This window comes from Diceros bicornis, chromosome X, assembly GCF_020826845.1.
Source record: "Diceros bicornis minor isolate mBicDic1 chromosome X, mDicBic1.mat.cur, whole genome shotgun sequence".
Classification (NCBI taxonomy): Eukaryota; Metazoa; Chordata; class Mammalia; order Perissodactyla; family Rhinocerotidae; genus Diceros; species Diceros bicornis.
The window spans coordinates 110353027-110373040 of NC_080781.1; the positions used below are offsets into that span (position 1 = coordinate 110353027).

General features: G+C 42.8%; 2 protein-coding genes across 2 annotated transcripts; one reads left to right on the forward strand and one right to left on the reverse strand.

The window, feature by feature from the left end:
* Positions 1 to 7928: 7928 nt before the first annotated feature.
* On the reverse strand, positions 7929 to 9176 carry RNF113A (ring finger protein 113A). Its single transcript, XM_058536612.1, has one exon. The coding sequence runs from the start codon at positions 9014 to 9016 to the stop codon at positions 7985 to 7987; it is 1032 nt and encodes a 343-aa protein (XP_058392595.1). The 5' UTR covers positions 9017 to 9176; the 3' UTR covers positions 7929 to 7984.
* Positions 9177 to 9229: 53 nt separating this feature from the next.
* On the forward strand, positions 9230 to 12395 carry NDUFA1 (NADH:ubiquinone oxidoreductase subunit A1). Its single transcript, XM_058536613.1, has 3 exons — positions 9230 to 9412; positions 10280 to 10369; positions 12293 to 12395. Exons 1-3 carry the CDS (start codon positions 9311 to 9313, stop codon positions 12311 to 12313), a joined length of 213 nt encoding a protein of 70 aa, XP_058392596.1. The 5' UTR covers positions 9230 to 9310; the 3' UTR covers positions 12314 to 12395.
* The last annotated feature ends 7619 nt before the right edge of the window (positions 12396 to 20014 follow it).

Consider the following 20014-nt stretch of genomic DNA (forward strand, 5'->3'; position numbering starts at 1 on the left):
AGGAAGTTCAAGCTTAGAAGGATATTCTCAAACAGTGGAGGTTGTGGTGAAAGACCACTGGGAGGAGACTGGTAGATTCAGTGCAGATATAAACTAAACTAATTTAGGCCAGCTAATGTGTAAGAGAGAACTGGGTAAGGAGACAGCTGGGAGGAGCTCTCTTGGGGTCAGAAAGTAAAAGGGTAGAAAAAGATATATCATGCAAACAGCAACCACAAGAAAGCTGAAGTGGCTATAATAATATCAGATATAATAGACTTTAAAACAAAAAATGTTACTAGAGATAAAGAGGGACATTCTATAATGATAAAAGGGTCAATCCATCAGGAAGATATAACAATTACAAACATATGCACTTAGTAAAAGAGCACCAATCAATATGCATGAAGGAAAAACTAACAGAAATGAAGGTAGAAATAGACATTTCAATAATTTTTGGAGACTTCAATACCCCATTTTCAATAATGGATAGAACAACTACGCAGAAGATCAACAAGGAAATAGAAAAACTGAACAACACTATGAACCAACTAGACCTAAGAGACACACTCCATCCACAGAACATTCCACTCAACAACAGAATGTACATTCTTCTTAAGTGCACATGGAACATTTTCTAGCATGGACCAAATGATAGGCCATGAAACAAACTTCAGTAAATTAAAAAGGACTGAAAGAATACAAAGTATGTTCTCTGGCCACAATGGAATGAAATTAGAAATCAATAACAGAAGAAAAACTGGAAAATTTACAAATACGTGAAAATTAAACAACATACTCTGAAACAGTAAATGAGTCAAAGAAGAAATCAAACAGAAAAACAGAAAATACTTTGAGATGAATGAAAATGAAGATGCAATATACCAAAACTTATGAAATGCAGAAAAGCAGTGCTTAGAGGGAAATTTATAGCTGTAAATGCTTACATTAAAAAAAGAAGAAAGATCTCAAATTAATAACCTAACCTTCCATTTTAAGACACTGGAAAAGTGTGTTTTCCAACTAAACCTAAAGCAGGCAGAGGGAAGGGAATAATAAAGATTAGAGTAGAAATTAATGAAATAGAGAATAGAAAAACAATAGAGAAAATCAATGAAACCAAAAGCTGATTCTTTGAAAAGATCAATAACATTGGCAAACCTTTAGCTAGATTGACTAAAAGAACAAAGGAGAGAGGACTCAAATGACTAGAATCAGAAATGAAAGGGGGGACATTACTGCTGATCTTACAGAAATAGAAAGGATTATAAATGAATACCATGAACGATTGTATGCTAATAAATTAGATAACTTAGATGAAATGACAAATTTATAGGAACACACAAACTATGGAAACTGACTCAAGAAGAAATATACAATCTTAATAGACACATAACAAGTAAAGAGACTGAATTAGTAATCAAAAAAATACCCACACAGGGGCCAGCCCAGTGGCGTAGTGGTTAAGATCGTGTGCTCTGCTTCGGAGGCCCGGGGTTTGGATTCCAGGCGTGGACCTACGCACTGCTCATTAAGTGATGCTGTGGCGGCATCCCATATACAAAATAGAGGAAGATAGGCACAGATGTTAGCTCAGGGCCAATCTTCCTCAGCCAAAAAGAGGAAGTTTGGCAACAGATGTTACCTCATGGCCAATCTTCCTCACAAAAAAAAAAAAAAAACCCACAAAAATAGCCCAGGCTCAGATGGCTTCTCTGTTGAATTCTACCAAACATTTCAAGAAGAATTAGTACCAATACTTCACAGACTTTTCCAAAAAATAGAAGAGGAAGGAATACTTCCCAACTCATTTTACTTATTTATTTATTTATTTTTTGTGAGGAAGGTCAGCCCTGAGCTAACATCTGTTGCCAATCCTCCTCTTTTTGCTGAGGAAGATTGGCCCTGGGCTAACATCTGTGCCCATCTTCCTCTACTTTATACAGGACGCTGCCACAGCATGGCTTGACAAGTGGTGCATCAGTGTGCGCCCGGGATCTGAACCTGTGAACCCTGGGCCACCGAAGCAGAGCACGCACACTTAACCACTACGCCACCGGGCCCGCCACCAACTCATTTTATAAGGTCAGTATTACCCTGATATCAAAATTAGACAAAGACATCACAAGAAAAGAAAACTAGAGACCAATCTCTCTTATGAATATGGACACAAAAATCTTCAACCACATACTAGCAAACTGAATCCAACAACACGTAAAAATAATTATACACCAAGACCAAGTGGAATTTATCCCGGAATGCGAGGTTGATTTAACATCCAAAAATCAAACAATTTAATACACTATATTAGTAGAATAAAAAACAAACCCACATAATCATCTCAATAGACACAGGAAAAGCATTTTATAAAACTCCAATATCCTTTCATGATAAAAACACTTAAACTCAGTATAGAAGGGAACTTCCTCAACCTGAAAAAGAGAATCTACAAAAAAACTCACAGCTAACAACATACCTAGTGGTGAGAGACTGGATGCTTTCCTCCTAAGATCAAGACGAAGACAAGGATGTCTGCTCTCACCACTTCTATTCAACATAGTACTGGAGGTTCCTGCCATGGCAATTGGTGAAGACAATGAATAAAAGGGATCCAGAGTGGAAAAGAAGAAGTAAAAGTATCTCTCTTTGCAAATGCCCTGATCATGTATATAGAAAATCCTAAGGAGTTCAGCATGGTTACAGGATACAGGATCAAGATGAAAAATCAATTGTATTTCTATACACTTGCAATGAACAATCTGAAAATGAAATTAAGAAAACAATTTTATTTCCAATGGCATAAAAAATAATAAAATATTAGGAATAAAGCTAATAAAAGAAATTCAATACTTATAATCTGAAAACTAAAAAAACATTGTTGAAAGAAATTAAAGATTAAAATAAGTGGAAAAACATCCTGTGTTCAATTGGAAGATTAATATTAACATTAATTAATATTAAGATGGCAATGCTTCCTAAATTGATTTATAGATTCGATGCAATCTCTGTCAGAATCCCAGCTGATTTGCAGAAATTGACAAGCTGATTTGAAAATGCATAACAAATTTCAGGAGATCCAGAATATCCAAAACAGTAGGAGGATTCACAGTTCCTGACTTTAAAACTTACTACAAAACAACAGTAATCAAGACCTTGTTGGGGCCAGCCTGGTGGCGCAGCAGTTAAGTGCGTGCACACACTGCTTTGGCAGCCTGGGGTCCGCAGGTTCGGATCCTGGGTGCGCACTGACACATTGCTTGTCAATCCATGCTGTGGCGGTGTCCCATATAAAGTAGAGGAAGATGGGCACGGATGTTAGCCCAGGGCCAGTCTTCGTCAGCAAAGAGAGGAGGGTTGGCATCAGATGTTAGCTCAGGGCTGGTCTTCCTCACAAAAAAAAAAAAGACCTTGTGGTACTGGCATAAGGATAGACATATAGATAAATAGAACAGAATTGAGAGTCCAGAAATAAACCCATATGTCTATGGTCAACTGATTTTTTACAAGAGTGCTAAGAACATTCAGTGGTCTTTTCAAGAAATGGTGGTGGGTCACTGGATAGCCACAGGCAAAGGAATGAAATTGAACGCTTACCTCATGCCATATACAAAAATTAAATCAAAATGGATTAAAGACCTAAATGGAAGACCTAAAACTATAAAACTCTGGAAACATGGGGGTAAATCTCTGTGACCTTGGATTTATCAATGTATTCTTAGATATGATACCAAAAACATGAATAACAAAAGAAAAATGGATAAACTGTACCTCATCAAAATTAAAACCTTTTGTACTTCAAAGAATACCAACAAGAGAGTCAAAAGACAACCCACAGAATGGGAGAAAATATTTGCAAATCATATATCTGATAAGAGTCTAGTATCCAGAATATATAAAGAATTACAACTGAACAACCAAAAGACAAATAACCCAATTGAAAAATGGGTAGAGAACTTGAACAGACATTTCTCCAAAGATCATATACGAATGGCTAACAAGCACATGAAAAGATGCTCAATGTCATTAGTCATTAGGGAAGTGCAAATCCAAACCACAATTAGATACCACTTCATACCTACGAGGATGGCTATAAAAAAAAAGGAAAATAACAAGTGTTGGTGAGGATGCAGAGAAATTGGAATCGTCTTACATTGCTAGTGGGAATGTAAAATGGTGCAGTTGCTGTGGAAAACAGTTTGCCAGTTCCTCAAAAAGAATAAGGAGCATTTGCTTCAAAAAGTTAAACATAGCATTACTATATGCCAGCAATTCAACTCCTGGGTGAATAATGAAAAGAATTGAAAACAGGTACTCAAGTAAATATACGTACACCCATTTCAGAGCAGCACTATTTACAATAGCCAAAAGGCGGAAAATGCACAAATGTCCATCAATGGATGAATGGATAATAAACAAATCGTGGTATATCCATACAGTGGAATATTATTCAGCCATATTAAGGAATGTATTGATACGTGCTACAACATGGATGAACCTTGAAAACATGCTAAGTGAAAACAGGCAGTCACAAAAGACCACATATTATATGATTCCATTGATATGAAATGTCCAGAAAAAGCAAATATAGAGAGATATAAAAGAGCTTAGTGGTTGCCTGGGGCAGGAGGTGAGGGGAAGTGATAGAGAGTGACTACTAATGGGTATGGGTTTCTTTTTGGGGTGTTAAAAATGTTCTCGAATCAGATAGTAGTGATGGTTGCATAACCTTGTGAATATACTCAAAGCCACTCAAGTGTGTACTTTAAGATGGTGAATTATACATGAATTATATCTCAATAAAGCTGTTACAAAAAAGAGTAAATGGGAGATGAGAAAGGAAAGCCTTTAAGTATACATTATTCTTGGTTTGGTGAAAGGAAAGGAGAGAGAAATAGCTAAAGAGGAAGGCTGGGTCAAGGAAAAAGAGCAACGGAATGATTACCATAAAAGTCAGCATAGAGGTTACCTGTGAGAGGCGGTGGGGGGTTGGTACATGATCTGGAGAGGGTACATGAGAGGCTTCTTGAGCATTGTCAGTTTTGTATTTCATGACCTGGGTGGTGGTTATGCAGGTGTTCCTATATAATTACTTGTTATTCTGCAAAGTTGTGTTTTATGCACTTTTCTGTATGTGCATCTTTCCATCTCAGTAAGTGGTACCACCTTCCACCTGGTTGCTCAGGTCAAAAATCTTGGGGTCACCTTGACTCTTTATCTTACACCCCATATCTAACCCACCAGGAAACCTTGCCAGTTTTACTTTCAAAATACATCCAGAATCTGACTCCTCCTCACCACTACCTCATTTGAGCCACTGTCATCTCTCAGCCGGACAATGGCAGTAGCCTTCTAACTGACCCATCTGTTTCACCTCTTGACCCTTCTGCCCGGGTTTATTCTGTACTTAGCAACCAGAGTTCCTTTTTTTCCCTTTGACTTGAAGATATTTCTTAATGAGATATAATCACATACAGTGAAATGCACTTTAAGTGTACATTCTAGTGAGTTTGGACAAATGTAGACACTTGTGTAACAAACACCCCAATTAAGATATAAAACATTTCCACTATCCTCCAAAAGTTCCAGAAAGATCCTTTTTAAAGCCAGTGTCAGATCATGTCACTCCTCTGCTCAGCACCTCCCAGTGCCTTTCCATCTCACTGAGAATAAAAGTCCAAGTCCTTACAATAAGGCTGTACACAGTCTGCCCCCCACCCCCACCATTACTTCTCTTACCTATTCTTAGAGTTCTTTCCTCTTCCTTGAGTCCACTCCAATTACATTTCTTCCTCACTGTTCCTAGGGCATGTCAGGCATTTTCCTGCCTCAGGGCCTTTGCTTGGTGTTCTCTGTCTAGAATGCTCTTCTCCCAGATATCTGCTTCATTTAGGTCTTGGCTCAAATGTCACTTCATCAGAAGAGGCCCTCCCTGACCACCCTGTATAAAATAACACTCCCCCACACCACTGCACTCTTAACCTCTGGCCTTGCTTTATTGTTCTTCATAGTATTTACCTTGATATTATATATGTAAAAATCTGTTACTGTCTCTCATGTAAGTTCTACGAGAGCAGGAACTTGAGTGCTTTTGTTATGGCTGTATCTCCAGTGCTTAAATCAATGCCTGGCATATAGTGAGTGCTCAAAAACTGTTTATTAAATGAATGTCCACAGCCTCCAGCCTAGTCCAATCTACCATGATATCACCTGGACTAGTGCACCAGCCCCCTAACTGAACTCCCTGGCTCATGTCTTCATTTCCCACCCTGAAGAATTATCTTTTTAAAATTCCAATCTGATCATCTCACTTTCCTTCTTAAAACCCTTTGATGGCTGTCCCTTTGCCCTTCAGATAAAGTCCAAAGTCCTTCCCATGACTTGCAAGGTGTCTGCTCTTTGGCCCTGACTACTTGGCCACCTGTCCTTTTCCTCCAGCCATCCTGGACTGCTTTGAGTTCTGAGCTGAAGCCAGTCTCTCACTTCAGGTCCTTCGTATATACTTCTCTCTGCCTGGGCTACTCTTTGTCCACTCCCCTTTCAGGTCTCAGTTTGAGGGTCATTTTCTAGGGGAGCCTCCTCTGACCTCTCAGACTAGGTTAGCTCCTTCAGAGTCCAGCTGCAACCTCATCTTTGCTGGCATGCTTTCTTTTTTTTCCATATTTAACTTTTTAAAATTTATAAGAACAACTATTTAGTTTCCATCTATGAAATGAAGTTGCACCATTTAATTAAAGGTGATAAAAAATAGTTCTGACTTCTAAAAAATGAAATTATAAACTTGTAAACATGAAAAATACTGTGAGGCCACTATCAATTTACGTGCTTTTCTGTAGTTATGATCCTTTTTAAGAATCTGCTGAATGTTGTGGATCCCAAGAATAATACTCATTTGCATATATTTTGTATACTCGTAAGATTCACTGACAGGTATTAAAAAATGCATGTGGAGTATTAGACGAATATCATCTTTCTCCTTTTCTTTCTCTCAGCTCTAAGACTTCTTGATTTATGCCTTTAATCCCACCTCTTCTCAGTTCTAGCCACCTTCTAGAGCTTAGTCAGCAGCAGCATTCTTTTTCTTTCATATTTGTTTTCTCCCAGACCCTTTCCCTCAGCTTATTATATATAATAGGTAGCAATTCAATGTATATCTTTTTCCATAAAGCTTTATTCTACTTTTGAATAACTTTCTTAGTATAAATTCTAAGGAATAGTAAAAAAAAAATGAACCATTTTTGTGATTCTTTTGCTACTCATTACCGTATTTCTTTCCATGACACTTTTTAGAACACTGTCTTCCTTTGCCTTCTATGGCAGTGTACACTCCTGTTTCTCAGTCTGCCTCTACAACGTCCTCTTTCCTGTTTCCTATTCGGCTCTATTACTTTGTCCCCTCCCTTAAATGCTGTTTCCCGTGTGATGACTTCTTTTGTGTGTGTGTGTGATGATTTATTAAGCCATTTTCCCAGTAGGCTTCTCATGTATCCCCACTATACTTTATACATTGTTATAGAATGTGGTGGACCCTGTGGTGCTAGCTACAAGTCCCCCAACCGAATTCTCCCACTCAACACCCCCCTCCCCCACAACACACACGCACCTTGGCTGGGGTGTATTTGAAGTAGTATAGGCTCCCAGTAGAGATAACGCATGCAAGTACTTTTGTAAACTATTGATACGGAAATGTGATATAACAAATAGGTTCAGTTTTTGCTTTCATCACAGCTTTGGTTATTTCAGCGAATTCTAGCTCTTTTCTTGAACTTCTCCCATCCCCAGAATTTAAGCCAAAGGATTCTGAAAAGGATCTGTTACACACAGGCAGCATTTATACAAGGTAAAAATTCAGATTATACCTACCTCGATGCTTTTACAAGGTATCCATCCAGGACCCTACTTCACCACCCGCCTTTTCCTCTGACACTTTCCCTGGAAAGGAAGGACACGAATTAACATTTCCAAAACAACAAAATATTTATTTTGATTTTTGAGAATAATGGGAAAACTAAGTAATGGGGATTGGACCCTCATCGGGGTCTTCTGGGAAATCGGAAGCACCACCCTCTTCTGCAGCTCGATGCTTCTCCAGTTTAGCGATCAATTCTTTCGCTGGATTGAAGACGCCATTGGTTTGCTGGTCACAGACATAGCAGCGCGGGGTGGTGCGGAAATGCTGCAGTGCACAGCTCTCGCAGAAATAATGCCTGCACTTGGTGACAACTGGGTTTTGGAAGGTCTGGCGACAGATGAAACACTTGAATGGTATTTCCTCATCATCGCTTCCCACTTCATAGTTTTCGTCCTCATAGACACCATAGCGACCCTCATCAAGCTCACGTTCGATCTGCCACCCATGCTTGTAATCTGAACGGTCATGGAGGAATTTGCAGCTGTCTCCGAAGCCGCAAAAGCCAGTCTCCTTGTAGTCCTTACAGATGTCGGGCTGGTAATCCCAGCGCACGGTGGCACGTAGATGCTCGGGAGCTCGGATGGGGCCCTTCCTCACCATCCCGGAGGAAGCATTGCCCATAGACGTATCCTTGGGCTTCATATATTTCTGATAATTATTGATTCCCCGATAGATCTTGTCATCTTCCTTGCCCCTCAGCTCCTCCTGGATCTTCTGGCTGCGCTCAAAGATGGCTTGTGCGTCACGCTCCTTCTCTGTGTCTAGCTCGTAGACAGCAGTCGCCCCCAAATCCTCTGGGCCCACGGGTTTCGCCGAGCGGGTGGACTTGTAGACCACGCCGAGACTCTCAGGCTCCTTCTCCTCCTCTTCCTCGCTACTGAAGTCGCCGTAAACCGCCTTCTGTTTACCACTGCCACGGGTTTTCTGTATCATCGGATTGTGGGTCACCCTCTTCTTTTCCGGGCGAACCACAGTGCTGCCTTCTTCACCGCTGCTGCTGCTGTCTTCGGGCTCTCGGTCGCGGACTGGGCGCTTTCTGCGGCCTGCAGCCCCTTTCCGCCCAGGCTTTTTGAAGAGGAAGGTGCACACCTGGTCTGTCACCTTTCCTGGAGAAAGCTGCTCCGCCATTTTAGAGTCCCGAGCTCCGAAACGGCTGCTCGCGCGGGGCCTCTTCGCGTCACTGCACGGCGTGCGCTCCGCCGCGACTCGGAGCAAAACAGACTGCAGAAGGAAGACTGCGGGAGCGCGGGAGCGCGAGCACACGCCACTCTTGAACCCTGCCGGACTCCGTCGCTTCCTCCAGAGGCGTACGTGACCCCGCCCCGCTCGCGGGCTGCCGCGGAGTTTACCCGGAAGGGACCGAAGCCGGGTCACCTTTAAGGGGCCTGGGAGGAAGTGTCTGGTCCCGGTAACCGTGTTGCGATGTGGTTCGAAATTCTTCCCGGGATGGCCGTCATGGCCGTGTGCTTGTTCATCCCCGGAATGGCCACGGCGCGCCTCAACAGGTTCACTAACGGGGGCAAGGTAAGGCAGCTTCTGCGGCCCGACGGCTGACTCCGCGGATTGGCGTTACAAACTGGGCGGTGGGGTAGGGAGGCCGGTAGAACCCGGAGCCTCTCTCCGAGATGGGGAGTCCCAAGGTCGGCCCTCTCCTTTCTTCGTGTTGCCTAAAAGCAGAGGCTTGCGGAATGAAGCCCAACGGAAACCACATTCTACTCTAGCAAGAAGTTGCTGGGTGAAGAGTGGGCAAGAGGGCAGAGTAGAGGCAGAGAGAGGCATCAATTAGTTTTGTCCCCGCTTCCTCCGACCTCCAATCTCCTTTCTTGCTGGATTTTGATTTTAATTTCTCGCATCCACGTCTTGGTAGCTTCGTTTTTGACGTGTTCCCTACCCTTAATTAGGTTTTTACCTTGACGTTTTTTATCTCCCACTTTTTCTTGCAAGCCTTTAGGAATTTACCGCAAGATCCTGTTATTCACATCAGGATTGTAATTTTCCTCTCTTCCTAGTCCTTCCCATCATCTCTGGAATACAGAGTGTAAATGTGTTTGCTTTCTGCTTTTGTGATTGTCCTTCACGTGTGATCTACCACTGTTGTTTCTTCTCATTAGGGTCCCAAAAGGAAACAAGTAGTCATATCTTTTAAAAAAAGGAGGAAAGAAAAAAAATGATGCTGGTTAAAATAGGAAAGTGTAAGAACTCATGGTTACCATCTTAATTCTAAAGTTTAGTCGTCCGATTTTATTTAGGATTATTGTCTTCTATTGTTAATTTGGTTTTTATTTCAGTGATGATTCCATTTTTCTATAATGTCACTTATTAAAGTTCTAGTATCCCTCTATTGGGTCACTTATGTTTATAAACTGCAATAATAATTTCTTTTAATTGTAGGAAAAAAGGGTTGCCTATTATCCATATCAGTGGAGTTTGATGGAAAGAGATAGGCGCATCTCTGGAGTTAATCATTACTATAAGTCAAAGGTAAGATGGTTCTGATGCTAGCCATCTGTCACGGAGGTGGGTTCTGGTAATATTTTGCCAAAAGTCTTACAGTGCTAATTTAGTTTGCATTTTCTTGTCTATTAGTGAGGTTGAGTAGCTTTTTACATATTTAATAATCGTTTGTATTTCTTATTCTGTGGATTGTTTGCCTATAATCTTTGCTTGTTCTGTTGTCTTTTTCTTTTTGATTTATAGCAGTTCTTTATGTATTATGAATATTAATCTTTTATTTTATATGTGGCAAATATTTTTCCCAGTCTGCTGTTTGTCTTTTTCACTTCACGATGTCTTTCATCAGATAGTAGTTTTTAATTTTGATGTTCAGTTTATCATAGTTTATCCTTCTGGATTTGGGGTTTTTTGTCTTGCTTACAAATGACTTTGCTACCCAAGATTGTAAAAATATATTCTTACAATTTTTCTAAATACTGTTACAGTTTCTTTTTTCTTTTCTTTTCTCTTTTTACATTTAGTGCTTTGACCCTTCTACAGGTCATTTTGGGACATAATGTGAAGCCAGGATTTGACTTTTCTTTTTTCTAAGAGATAGCCAGTTGTCACAATTATCCATTTATAGAATAGTCCATTTTTTTATTTGAAATACCACTCTAGTAAACTAAATTTCCATATACACCTGGGCCTGTTTCATGAATGCACTCTTCTATACTCCATTGGTTTGCCAATTCCTGCACCAATACCATATGTAAAGAAGCACTATAATTTTGTATGTGCTTGAATCATATGAAATTGCTGTTTTTTGTAGGTTAAAAATGGCCAAGTAGTAGCATTTTCATATGGTTCAACCTAATAGTATGTTCTTATATCTTGTAGGAGTTCGTCTTCATTATTCTTTTAAAATATTTTAGTTTTTTATATTTTCTTCTTGCTCATTTATTCTTCAGTGAACTTGGGTAAATATTAATTCCATTTTATAGATGAAAAAATAGAGAGTCAGAACGATTAAATAACACTATAAGGACTCAACCTAGGTGATCTGCCCCTCAGTATATATTTGAGAATCTAATCTAATCTACGTGATGATATCTACAAATCTAGAGCAGTATTTCTCAAGTATGGTCCAAGAATAACCATCAGAATCACCTGGCATATGAGATAAAATACAGATTCCTAGGCCCCTGGCCAGACCAAATGAATTAGGATTTCTACAAGGTGGCCCCTAGGACTATGCAATTTTAATTTGTCTCAAGGTGATTCTTCCTACAATAGTAAACAAAATATCTGGACTGTGTTATTTTAACACCTGGAAGAAATGTCATCATTTCTTTTACTTAATCTTTTACTTTATAGTTTCTGAAGTATTTGGTTGTGAACTGAGTAAGACAGAGTGGGTCTTCTGAATAAATAGTGTCATGCTTACAGGGCAAGAGTTCTGGAGTTGGAGGAGTCCCTAAACTTGAATTCTGGCTCTGCTACTGCCTTACTGACTTAAGCAAGCAACTTTAAACCTCTCTCAGCCTCCATTTCTTCATCTGTAAAACAGTGGAATGAGGCTAATAGTATCTTCCTCATGTTGACTGTTATTTTATAAAACGGTTTTATCTTACTGTCCTCTGACTCTCTGAGGGTACTTTATAGAAGGATGCAGATGGTAACTATGTAGTTGCTTGCCTTTAGTTTTGATATGGGAGGGTCTTTTTATGTAAAGTGATAATGTTTGCTGCTGTCAGAAAAAGAAAACTAGAAATCATTATAGGTTATTCTTTTTACTTTAGTGATTATAAAATTCAGTCCAATTTATTGTTAGAGTTAGAGCAATGTGGGATGTGGAAGTACTTTCTTAAATGACAGAGAATGCCATTTGGTGACACTGGAAATAAGAGTATGTGTACATTTTTGATGGGAAAATAATTTTCACGTTTTCCTTTTTAAACTGTTTTTCAGGGTTTGGAGAACATTGATTAAGGAAGCATTTTCCTGATTGATGAAAAATAACTCAGTTATACTCATCTACCCCTGCTAGAAGATTATGTAATGTATTATGTAGTACCTAATAAAAATAAAATGAAAAAGTAAAATCGAAGGTTTTCTTTACTTTTTTTAATAGTACTACACAAGATCAAGCAGTCTACCCAATGTAGCTTTATCACTTTAAAAAAACTGGAAAGCGACTGAGGCTTGTAAAATTACAGACATAATGTATACCAAGTGGGGCCGGCCCCGTGGCTTAGCGCTTAAGTGCCTGCGCTCCACTACTGACAGCCCGGCTTTGGATCTGGAGTATGCACCGCCGCACCGCTTCTCCAGCCGTGCTGAGGCTGTGTCCCACATACAGCAACTAGAAGGATGTGCAACTATGACATGCAACTATCTACTGGGGCTTTGGGGAAAAAAAAAAAAAAAAGGAGGATTGGCAATAGATGTTAGCTCAGAGCCGGTCTTCCTCAGCAAAAAGAGGAGGATTAGCATGGATGTTAGCTCAGGGCTGATATTCCTCACAAAACAAAAAAAAATGTACACCAAGCACCTGCCACAGTGCCCAACATCTAATGTGTCATAAATGGCAGTTGCTACTATTGTAATAGATACTAATATACTAAAAAACATTGTTTCTTCAGAGATTGTCAGGAGAATACAGAAAGAGTAGTACTTTTTTTCTAGTTCCTTTTCTGGGTGAATCCTATAGTGTTTAAAATTCCAGTTAGGGGCCGGCCCCGTGGCTTAGCGGTTAAGTTTGCGCGCTCCGCTGCTGGTGGCCCGGGTTCGGAGGGCGCGCACCGACGCACCGCTTCTCCGGCCATGCTGAGGCCACGTCCCACATACAGCAACTAGAAGGATGTGCAACTATGATATACAACTATTTACTGGGGCTTTGGGGGAAAAAAAATAAAAAATAAAATTCCAGTTAGGATGCTTTAAAACGTTGCACCTTCAACTTTCATTCATTCTGTATCTAACACACAGTATTTGCTTAAGTGTTGATTTTTGTTTTAGTGTAGAGCAGCAACAATCATGTTTAATAAAATGAGTGTACTGACCACTTGAAATAAAGAGTTGCATGTTCAACATTAAAGGTAACCAAATAATATGAAGATCTGAAAAGGTATAACTGCTGTAAAGATGGTGATACTCCATGTGTATAGATCCACACCCCAGATGGCCACAGGACCTGTAGGTGAGAAATCTAAATTGTTTTTCATCTCCATCTTTTATCTAGTGTAACATTTGATCTGCTTATGACCTTAAACACACCTGCACTGTGTGGTTTCCGTTGACTGCATCTGACAGGGCAGGACTTAGAGAGGAAGGAGGTGGCAATCACACTTAGAGTAATACTCTATACTGTGCCACCCTGTGAAGATGAAACTGTTCAAGGAAAGCCGTGGTCATGACTACAAACTTAATCAACCTCTAGTCTACATTTAGTGCTGCACAGGCCTCATTTAGTTGATTGTTATGAGAACTATCTTTGGAAAGGAAGAAAGAGGGCAGGTAGTACAGATGGAGATAGAGAAGACTTATTGACAACGTACTGAATCCGTCACTAAACCTATTGATTTTGAGGTCTGTTATCTCTGCTGTGCCTCTAGGCAGGGATCATCCACTAAGTTTACCTCCTTAGATGAATATAGGGGCTACAGAATGACAGGTAGAAATTGGTCAGGTTCAGCATTAGGGTTTGAATTCTTCACCTCCCTTTTCTGTGGCACCTGCTATGAAATTTAGCCTTATTTTTATACTCTACTGCCAGGGAGTGAACCAGATTAAAACACTTTGAAGCTAGAAGATTATAGTGGTGCTTCGTAGCCTGCACTTCTCTTTGAGTTTTTGCAAGTGCAATTAGCCAGAAGGGTTTTCTTACAGCAGCTCTGAAAGATGTGGTCCAGCCACTGACCTCGGGTCCATAGGTCACCTGGTGTTAAGGCCAGTTGAAATGATGCTTGGGAAATGATGTCACTCATTTGGTTTTATTTACTATCTTTAATTTTTAAATAGAGATCGTATTCACATAGCCCAAAAATCTAACAGTACAGGGTATTCAGTGAAAAGACTTGCTCTAATCCCCTGCCCAGCACCCGCCCTGTTGTCACACCACCCCGAAGAGTCTCTTTATGCACATACAAATACAAACACGTGTTCTGTCTTCCGTAATGGTAACATCTAACACACGGTCTACCTTTATGTCACTTGTTTGAGAGAATGGTTCTTGTTTGAAATTACACCTACCAGGCTGCCATACTTATTTCTAGGGTCAAATGAAAGAGTCAAGAGGAAAAGACTGGAAAAGGTTAGAGGAAGCGATTCAGAAGGGGGAGGAAGAGGATGGCCCTGCCCTTTGTTTGGGAGACATTTTTAAGTGAAATATTTATGAAAAAGGAACATTCTAGAATCAGCAATTCCAACTTATAAGGACCCTTAGACACTTAGTCAAAATTCTGATTCCTTAGATGAGGGAACAAAGGTTCAGGGATGGGAAGCAATCACTTAGTTAGCTAGTGGCAGAACTATGACTAGAATTTTGGTGTTTTGACTCCCAACCTAGTATACTTTTAACTGTTCTTTGTGGTTCACTTAATAAACACTGCTGAGTAAATGCTACATGCCAGGCACTGTGCCTTAAATTTGAATAAGACACAGCCTTGCCCTTCAGGAGCTCACAGTCAGTAGGCGTGACAGACAATACAGGATGGGGTGATGAGTGCTATGACAGAAGTCTGCAGAAGGTGCTCTGGAAGCACGGAGGTGGGGCTTGACCCAGCCTTCTGTTGGGAGAAAGGGGGAAGGGCTTAGGGTAAGTTTCCAAGTGATGCCCACACCAAGCCAAGTCTTGAAGTTTGGGTAGGATTTACAAGATAACTGAGGGGAGGACATTGCACCAAAGAAAACAGCATGAGTGTGGGGACACAAACTAGCATGGCTGTGTGGGAAACACCTACAAGCAGTTGTGCAGAACTAGAGCAAACAGTGCAAGGCAGGAAGGAGAGGGAAAAGGGACTGGAGAGGTTGGCAGGGCCCAGAGCAGGAAGGGCCTGGTATATCTCCCTCAGGGTGTTGGACTTTCTCCCCAGGGCAGTTGGGAGCCTCTGCAGGGCAGGGAGCAGGAGAGTGAGGTGGTGACTTGCATACATCTGCCTGGCTGCTCTGCAGAGGATAGACTGAAAGCAGTGGTTCTCAACCAGGGTGCGTTTGCCCCCCAGGGCACATTTGGAAAGTTTGGGGACGTTTTCTCATTGTCACAACATGGGGAGTTGGGGGAGGTGATACCAACATCTAGTAGGTAGATGCCAGCAATGCTTCTAAACGTCCTACAAGGCCTCGGACAGCCTCTCCCAGGACAGTTTTAGGTAGCCCAAAATGTCAATCGTGCCGAGATTGAGAAACCCTGAAAACAGTAGCAGGATCTCCATCAAGGAATACACCAGGAAGTGGGTTTTTTTAAAATTCCTACTTATTCAGGAGCATATGGGAGCAATTCCCCTTCTTCCTCCCACTCTTGGTTCTTTTTTTATTAAAGTTCAGATCCCAGGCTTTCCCTTGGCTCATCTGTAAAGCTGAATTTATCCCTTCCCTGGAGGCATTTGTTTTCCCAAGGAAGTATCCCAACTCACTGCAAGTGATGTGCCTTGGGTGGAGAAGGCAGAGAACAAACCGTTTCCTTTCCAAAGAGTTGATGTGGGATATGGAGACTCAGAATGTTGGGAGGACGGTCACATCAGGAAGCTCCACTACCTGTCAGTTGTGTGACTGCAGGCAAGTCACTTCACTACACTGAGCCTCAGGTCTCCCATCTCTCAAGTGAGGATAATATGTACCCTAGGGCCGGCCCCGTGGCTTAGCAGTTAGGTGTGCGCGCTCTGCTGCTGGTGGCCCAGGTTCGGATCCCGGGCGCGCACCGATGCACTGCTTCTCTGGCCATGCTGAGGCCGCGTCCCACATACAGCTACTAGAAGGATGTGCAGCTATGACATACAACTATCTACTGGGGCTTTGGGGGAAAAAATAAATAAATAAATAAAATTATTAAAAAAAAACAAAATTAAAAAAAAAAAGGATAATATGTACCTTACATACGTCCCTGGGTATCTGAGACTGTCATGAAGTCACGTATATGAAGTAGTTTGTAACTGTACAGCCCCGTGCATGTGGAAGGGATCATTGCTGGCTTTGTAAGCACCCCCGGAACAGCTGTCAGCCCACCCCCACGTCCCCCAAAGGCGCTTACCCAAATGTGATGTTGGGAGGCCCCTCAGGCCCAGCGCATAACCAAGTGTAGGTGGTGGCAGCAGTCCTGAGTTCTTAAAATGAGTGATCGCAACTAAGGTATTCCCCGAGCACTGCAAACAAACACAACAGACAACACTGACCTCAACAAAGACACTAATTTCTCTGAAGGTATATTCTGAAAGCAGAGAGGAAAATCCAGCTTAATGCCACTGTGAGAACCGAGTGCCTGGAACCCCTCTCAGCAGATGCTGCTTGCTCTGTTCTAAGGGAAGGTGGTGAGTGGATGGGATCAAAGTCGGCTGTCCTCAACAGGAAGCTTCTGGATGAGGGTAGTGGGTGGGGGTGAGAATTAAACATCACTTGGTTTTCAAGATTTCATATCACCTTGATAACTTCTGTGACATGAGAACTCAAATTACTCTGCTATACACATGGAACAATTATGAAGTTTTTTCTTTCCCCAGTACATCGATGCAGATTTTAGATATCTAAAGAGACTGGCATTCAGCTTCTTGGTTTGGGGCTGTGTGTGCTTGTGTAACGCTCCTCTCCTCCCCCCACCTCATCCTCACACCCCTGACCAAATATTTCATCTCTGAGGTTTGCATACTCTGGAATATTCTTTTGGGGTCTGCTCTTTCTTTGCTTTCCAGATGAAGCTGGAGCAGACCCTACAGCACACTGAGCTGGGGTTGACAATTTTCTTATAACCTTCACATTTTGGTGCATTGTTGATAAAAGACAAGAGAAGGAAATGTCTATAAAGAATAAGTCCAATGCTACGTTTACATAATCTTTAATTGTTAAAGGTTTCTTGGGCATATTTGTGTACCCTGGGTGTCTGATGCTGTTGGCTGTAATCTATCTTCCCCACCCCAAAAGCTCTTTTGCAATGAAGAGCCAAATCACTGCTTTTGGGATTTCCACAAATCTTGATTTAGGATTAGAGACCTAATTGTTGTTTTTCAGGACATCATTGAGAAAATGGCCTAGCAATGTGTAAACCCATGTAAACGTTGTGTAAACTGATGTAACTGTTGCTTTATTTTTTCTATTTTTTTTTTGTGAGGAAGATCAGCCCTGAGCTAAGATCCGTGCTAATCCTCCTCTTTTTGCTGAGAAGACCGGCTCTGAGCTAACATCTATTGCCAATCCTCCTCCTTTTTTCTTTTCCCCAAAGCCCCAATAGATAGCTGTATGTCATAGTTGCACATCCTTCTAGTTGCTGTATGTGGGACGTGGCCTCAGCATGGCTGGAGAAGTGGTGCGTCGGTGCGCGCCTGGGATCTGAACCTGGGCCGCCAGTAGCGGAGTGCGCACACTTAACCGCTAAGCCACGGGGCCGGCCCTTGCTTTATTTTTTTGAACACGTTTTGTTTCATCTGTTGTTTTGTTTCTTGGCAGGTATCTTCCTCAGTTCCAGAAAACATGGAGAAACCAATTATTATATATGGGCTAAAGAGCGGTCAGGGCATAAAATTTACAAACAAGGATGCAATTTCAAGTATGACCCCAAAGAACTGTAATTCCAAAGGCAGTAGAAAAAAGGTAGAACAGACAGTGGAAACACTGAGCATTACTGCCCCAAGAAAACAAAAATCTTTCCCATGTGTTTAAGAGTGTCTTTGGTATACCTTGCCTGTCCCTCTGTGTGCTACCTACAGCACAGCTGGGGAGTGTGTTTCATTCAGCAGATTTTTCCTTCCAGGCCTAATACCCTTCGTTTATGACCGTAGATCAGAACATCAAGGCATCGCATCAGAAGTGCAGCCATCCGGGAACGCTGTGCCATAGTACTTTTGTTCTGAGCAAGGCACTATTCCAATGAGGCACCCTATGGCAGACCGGCATGCTCAGGATGGCTGGAATGCTCTGAGAGGTCTTTGTGACATCATGACTCTCAGGGATCAGCCCATCTGGGACAGACCAGCACAGTACTCAAGGTTTGTAGCCTCTACTGTTGGAGAATGGGCCTCAGTTTAGGAAGGGCCCTGGGCTGCTACCACCTCCTCCCCCTTCCCGGGACAGTCTGGTGGCCTTTTAGACTTGAAGCAAGGTCACTCAGCCACAATTACTTAGAACCTGCCTAAATCCAACATGCTTTGCTACATTTGACTTACTAGTTTATTTTTTTCGGGTGAGCACCCCTCATCTTCCCAACTAGACTGTAAGGGCATTGAGGGTGGGAACCTGTTTTACTCAGCTTCAGTTCCCCACAGTACCTGCCACCTGTGCACTTTGCAGGTCCTTAAAAGATAGGTGCTGGCTGACTGGGTTCACCTGAAAAGGGAATTCAGCATTTAGTCAGAGCTTCATCACTGAGAGCTGACAGCCTTGCTAGGCATAGGCAGGGAGGAGGCGGGAGGAGGGAGGGGGAAAGAAGAAGATAACTAAGGGAAGGGGTGACAGGGTGAGCATAAGGGTATAAGGGGTGGAGACGGCAGAAACTGAGAGGGAAAGAACATGACTGACGGGACACAGGTGGGAAAGGATATAATTCAAGGCCCAGGGTGTGGAGTCCTGAAGAGCCGGCCCCCCGAGTTTAGCTCTGGCCCCTCTTTCTTGTGCTCTGACGTCAAGCACCCCTGCCTAGGGGCCTCTCCCCTAACTGTCCCCAATTCAGGAAGAAGCGAACACGGTAGAGATCGGTATGGGTCTCCACAGCAGTTCTCTCCAGTGAGCACCATATCCTTGCTACAAATTTGCCCCCACTTCCCACAGGTGGGGCGAGGGAGGCGCCTGTCCCCCGCCCCGTCGGTCCAGCGAGGCAGCCTCGGGAAGCCCAGGCGGGCAGGGCGGGGCACGCCCCCGCCCCCGCCCCTCGGTCTCCCGGGGAGCGGACGCGACGCTCACTCCTGGTAGCTCGGCCTGCGGCGGCGGCGACGCGTCTTTGAGCACAGGCTCCACGCTCTCGCAGGTGAACGCGGCGCCCCGCTGGACCACGCGCCGGCGTCCGGGCCACGAGCCAGGGCTTGGGGCTCCAGGGAGGCAGGGCACCCCCACGCTAGGAGAGGCTCCTGGCGGGGCGGGGCGGGGGCGTGCGGCAAGGTGGGGACCTGGGCTTGGGGCTTCCCAGCCTGCCCAGTCTGTTTCTTTCCTGAGGAAGGAGGGGCTGGGCTTGGCAAGCCTCTGGTCAGCTCCTTCTCCCTGGCCCTCTGCTCCTCTCATCTCTCCCCTCCATCTCCGGGCTGCCAAGCCACTTCTCCACTCTTCCCTGCCCCTGGAGAGCAAAAGCATCTAAGTAGGGCGCGGTGTGGAAGAACCTGTCCTCAGTGCTGCCTGAGGGTTCACAAGGCCTCTCAATCTGGACAGCCCCGAGGCCAGAATTTGTCGCCTCACTGAGGGGCTTGGCTGGGGGAGGATGTCAAGTTCTTGCCCCCATAATTTAAGCTCCTGCTTCAAAGAGGAGCCTTTCTAATCGGCTGGGAAATCTCTCCTGGC

Bases quoted from the DNA above. Each gene is read 5' to 3' on its own strand.
- RNF113A (XM_058536612.1), bottom strand. From the start codon at position 9,016: ATGGCGGAGCAGCTTTCTCCAGGAAAGGTGACAGACCAGGTGTGCACC.
- NDUFA1 (XM_058536613.1), top strand. From the start codon at position 9,311: ATGTGGTTCGAAATTCTTCCCGGGATGGCCGTCATGGCCGTGTGCTTG. The intron at 9,413-10,279 runs GTAAGGCAGCTT...TTTTAATTGTAG, and splicing joins GGTTCACTAACGGGGGCAAG to GAAAAAAGGGTTGCCTATTA. The intron at 10,370-12,292 runs GTAAGATGGTTC...ACTGTTTTTCAG, and splicing joins ATCATTACTATAAGTCAAAG to GGTTTGGAGAACATTGATTA.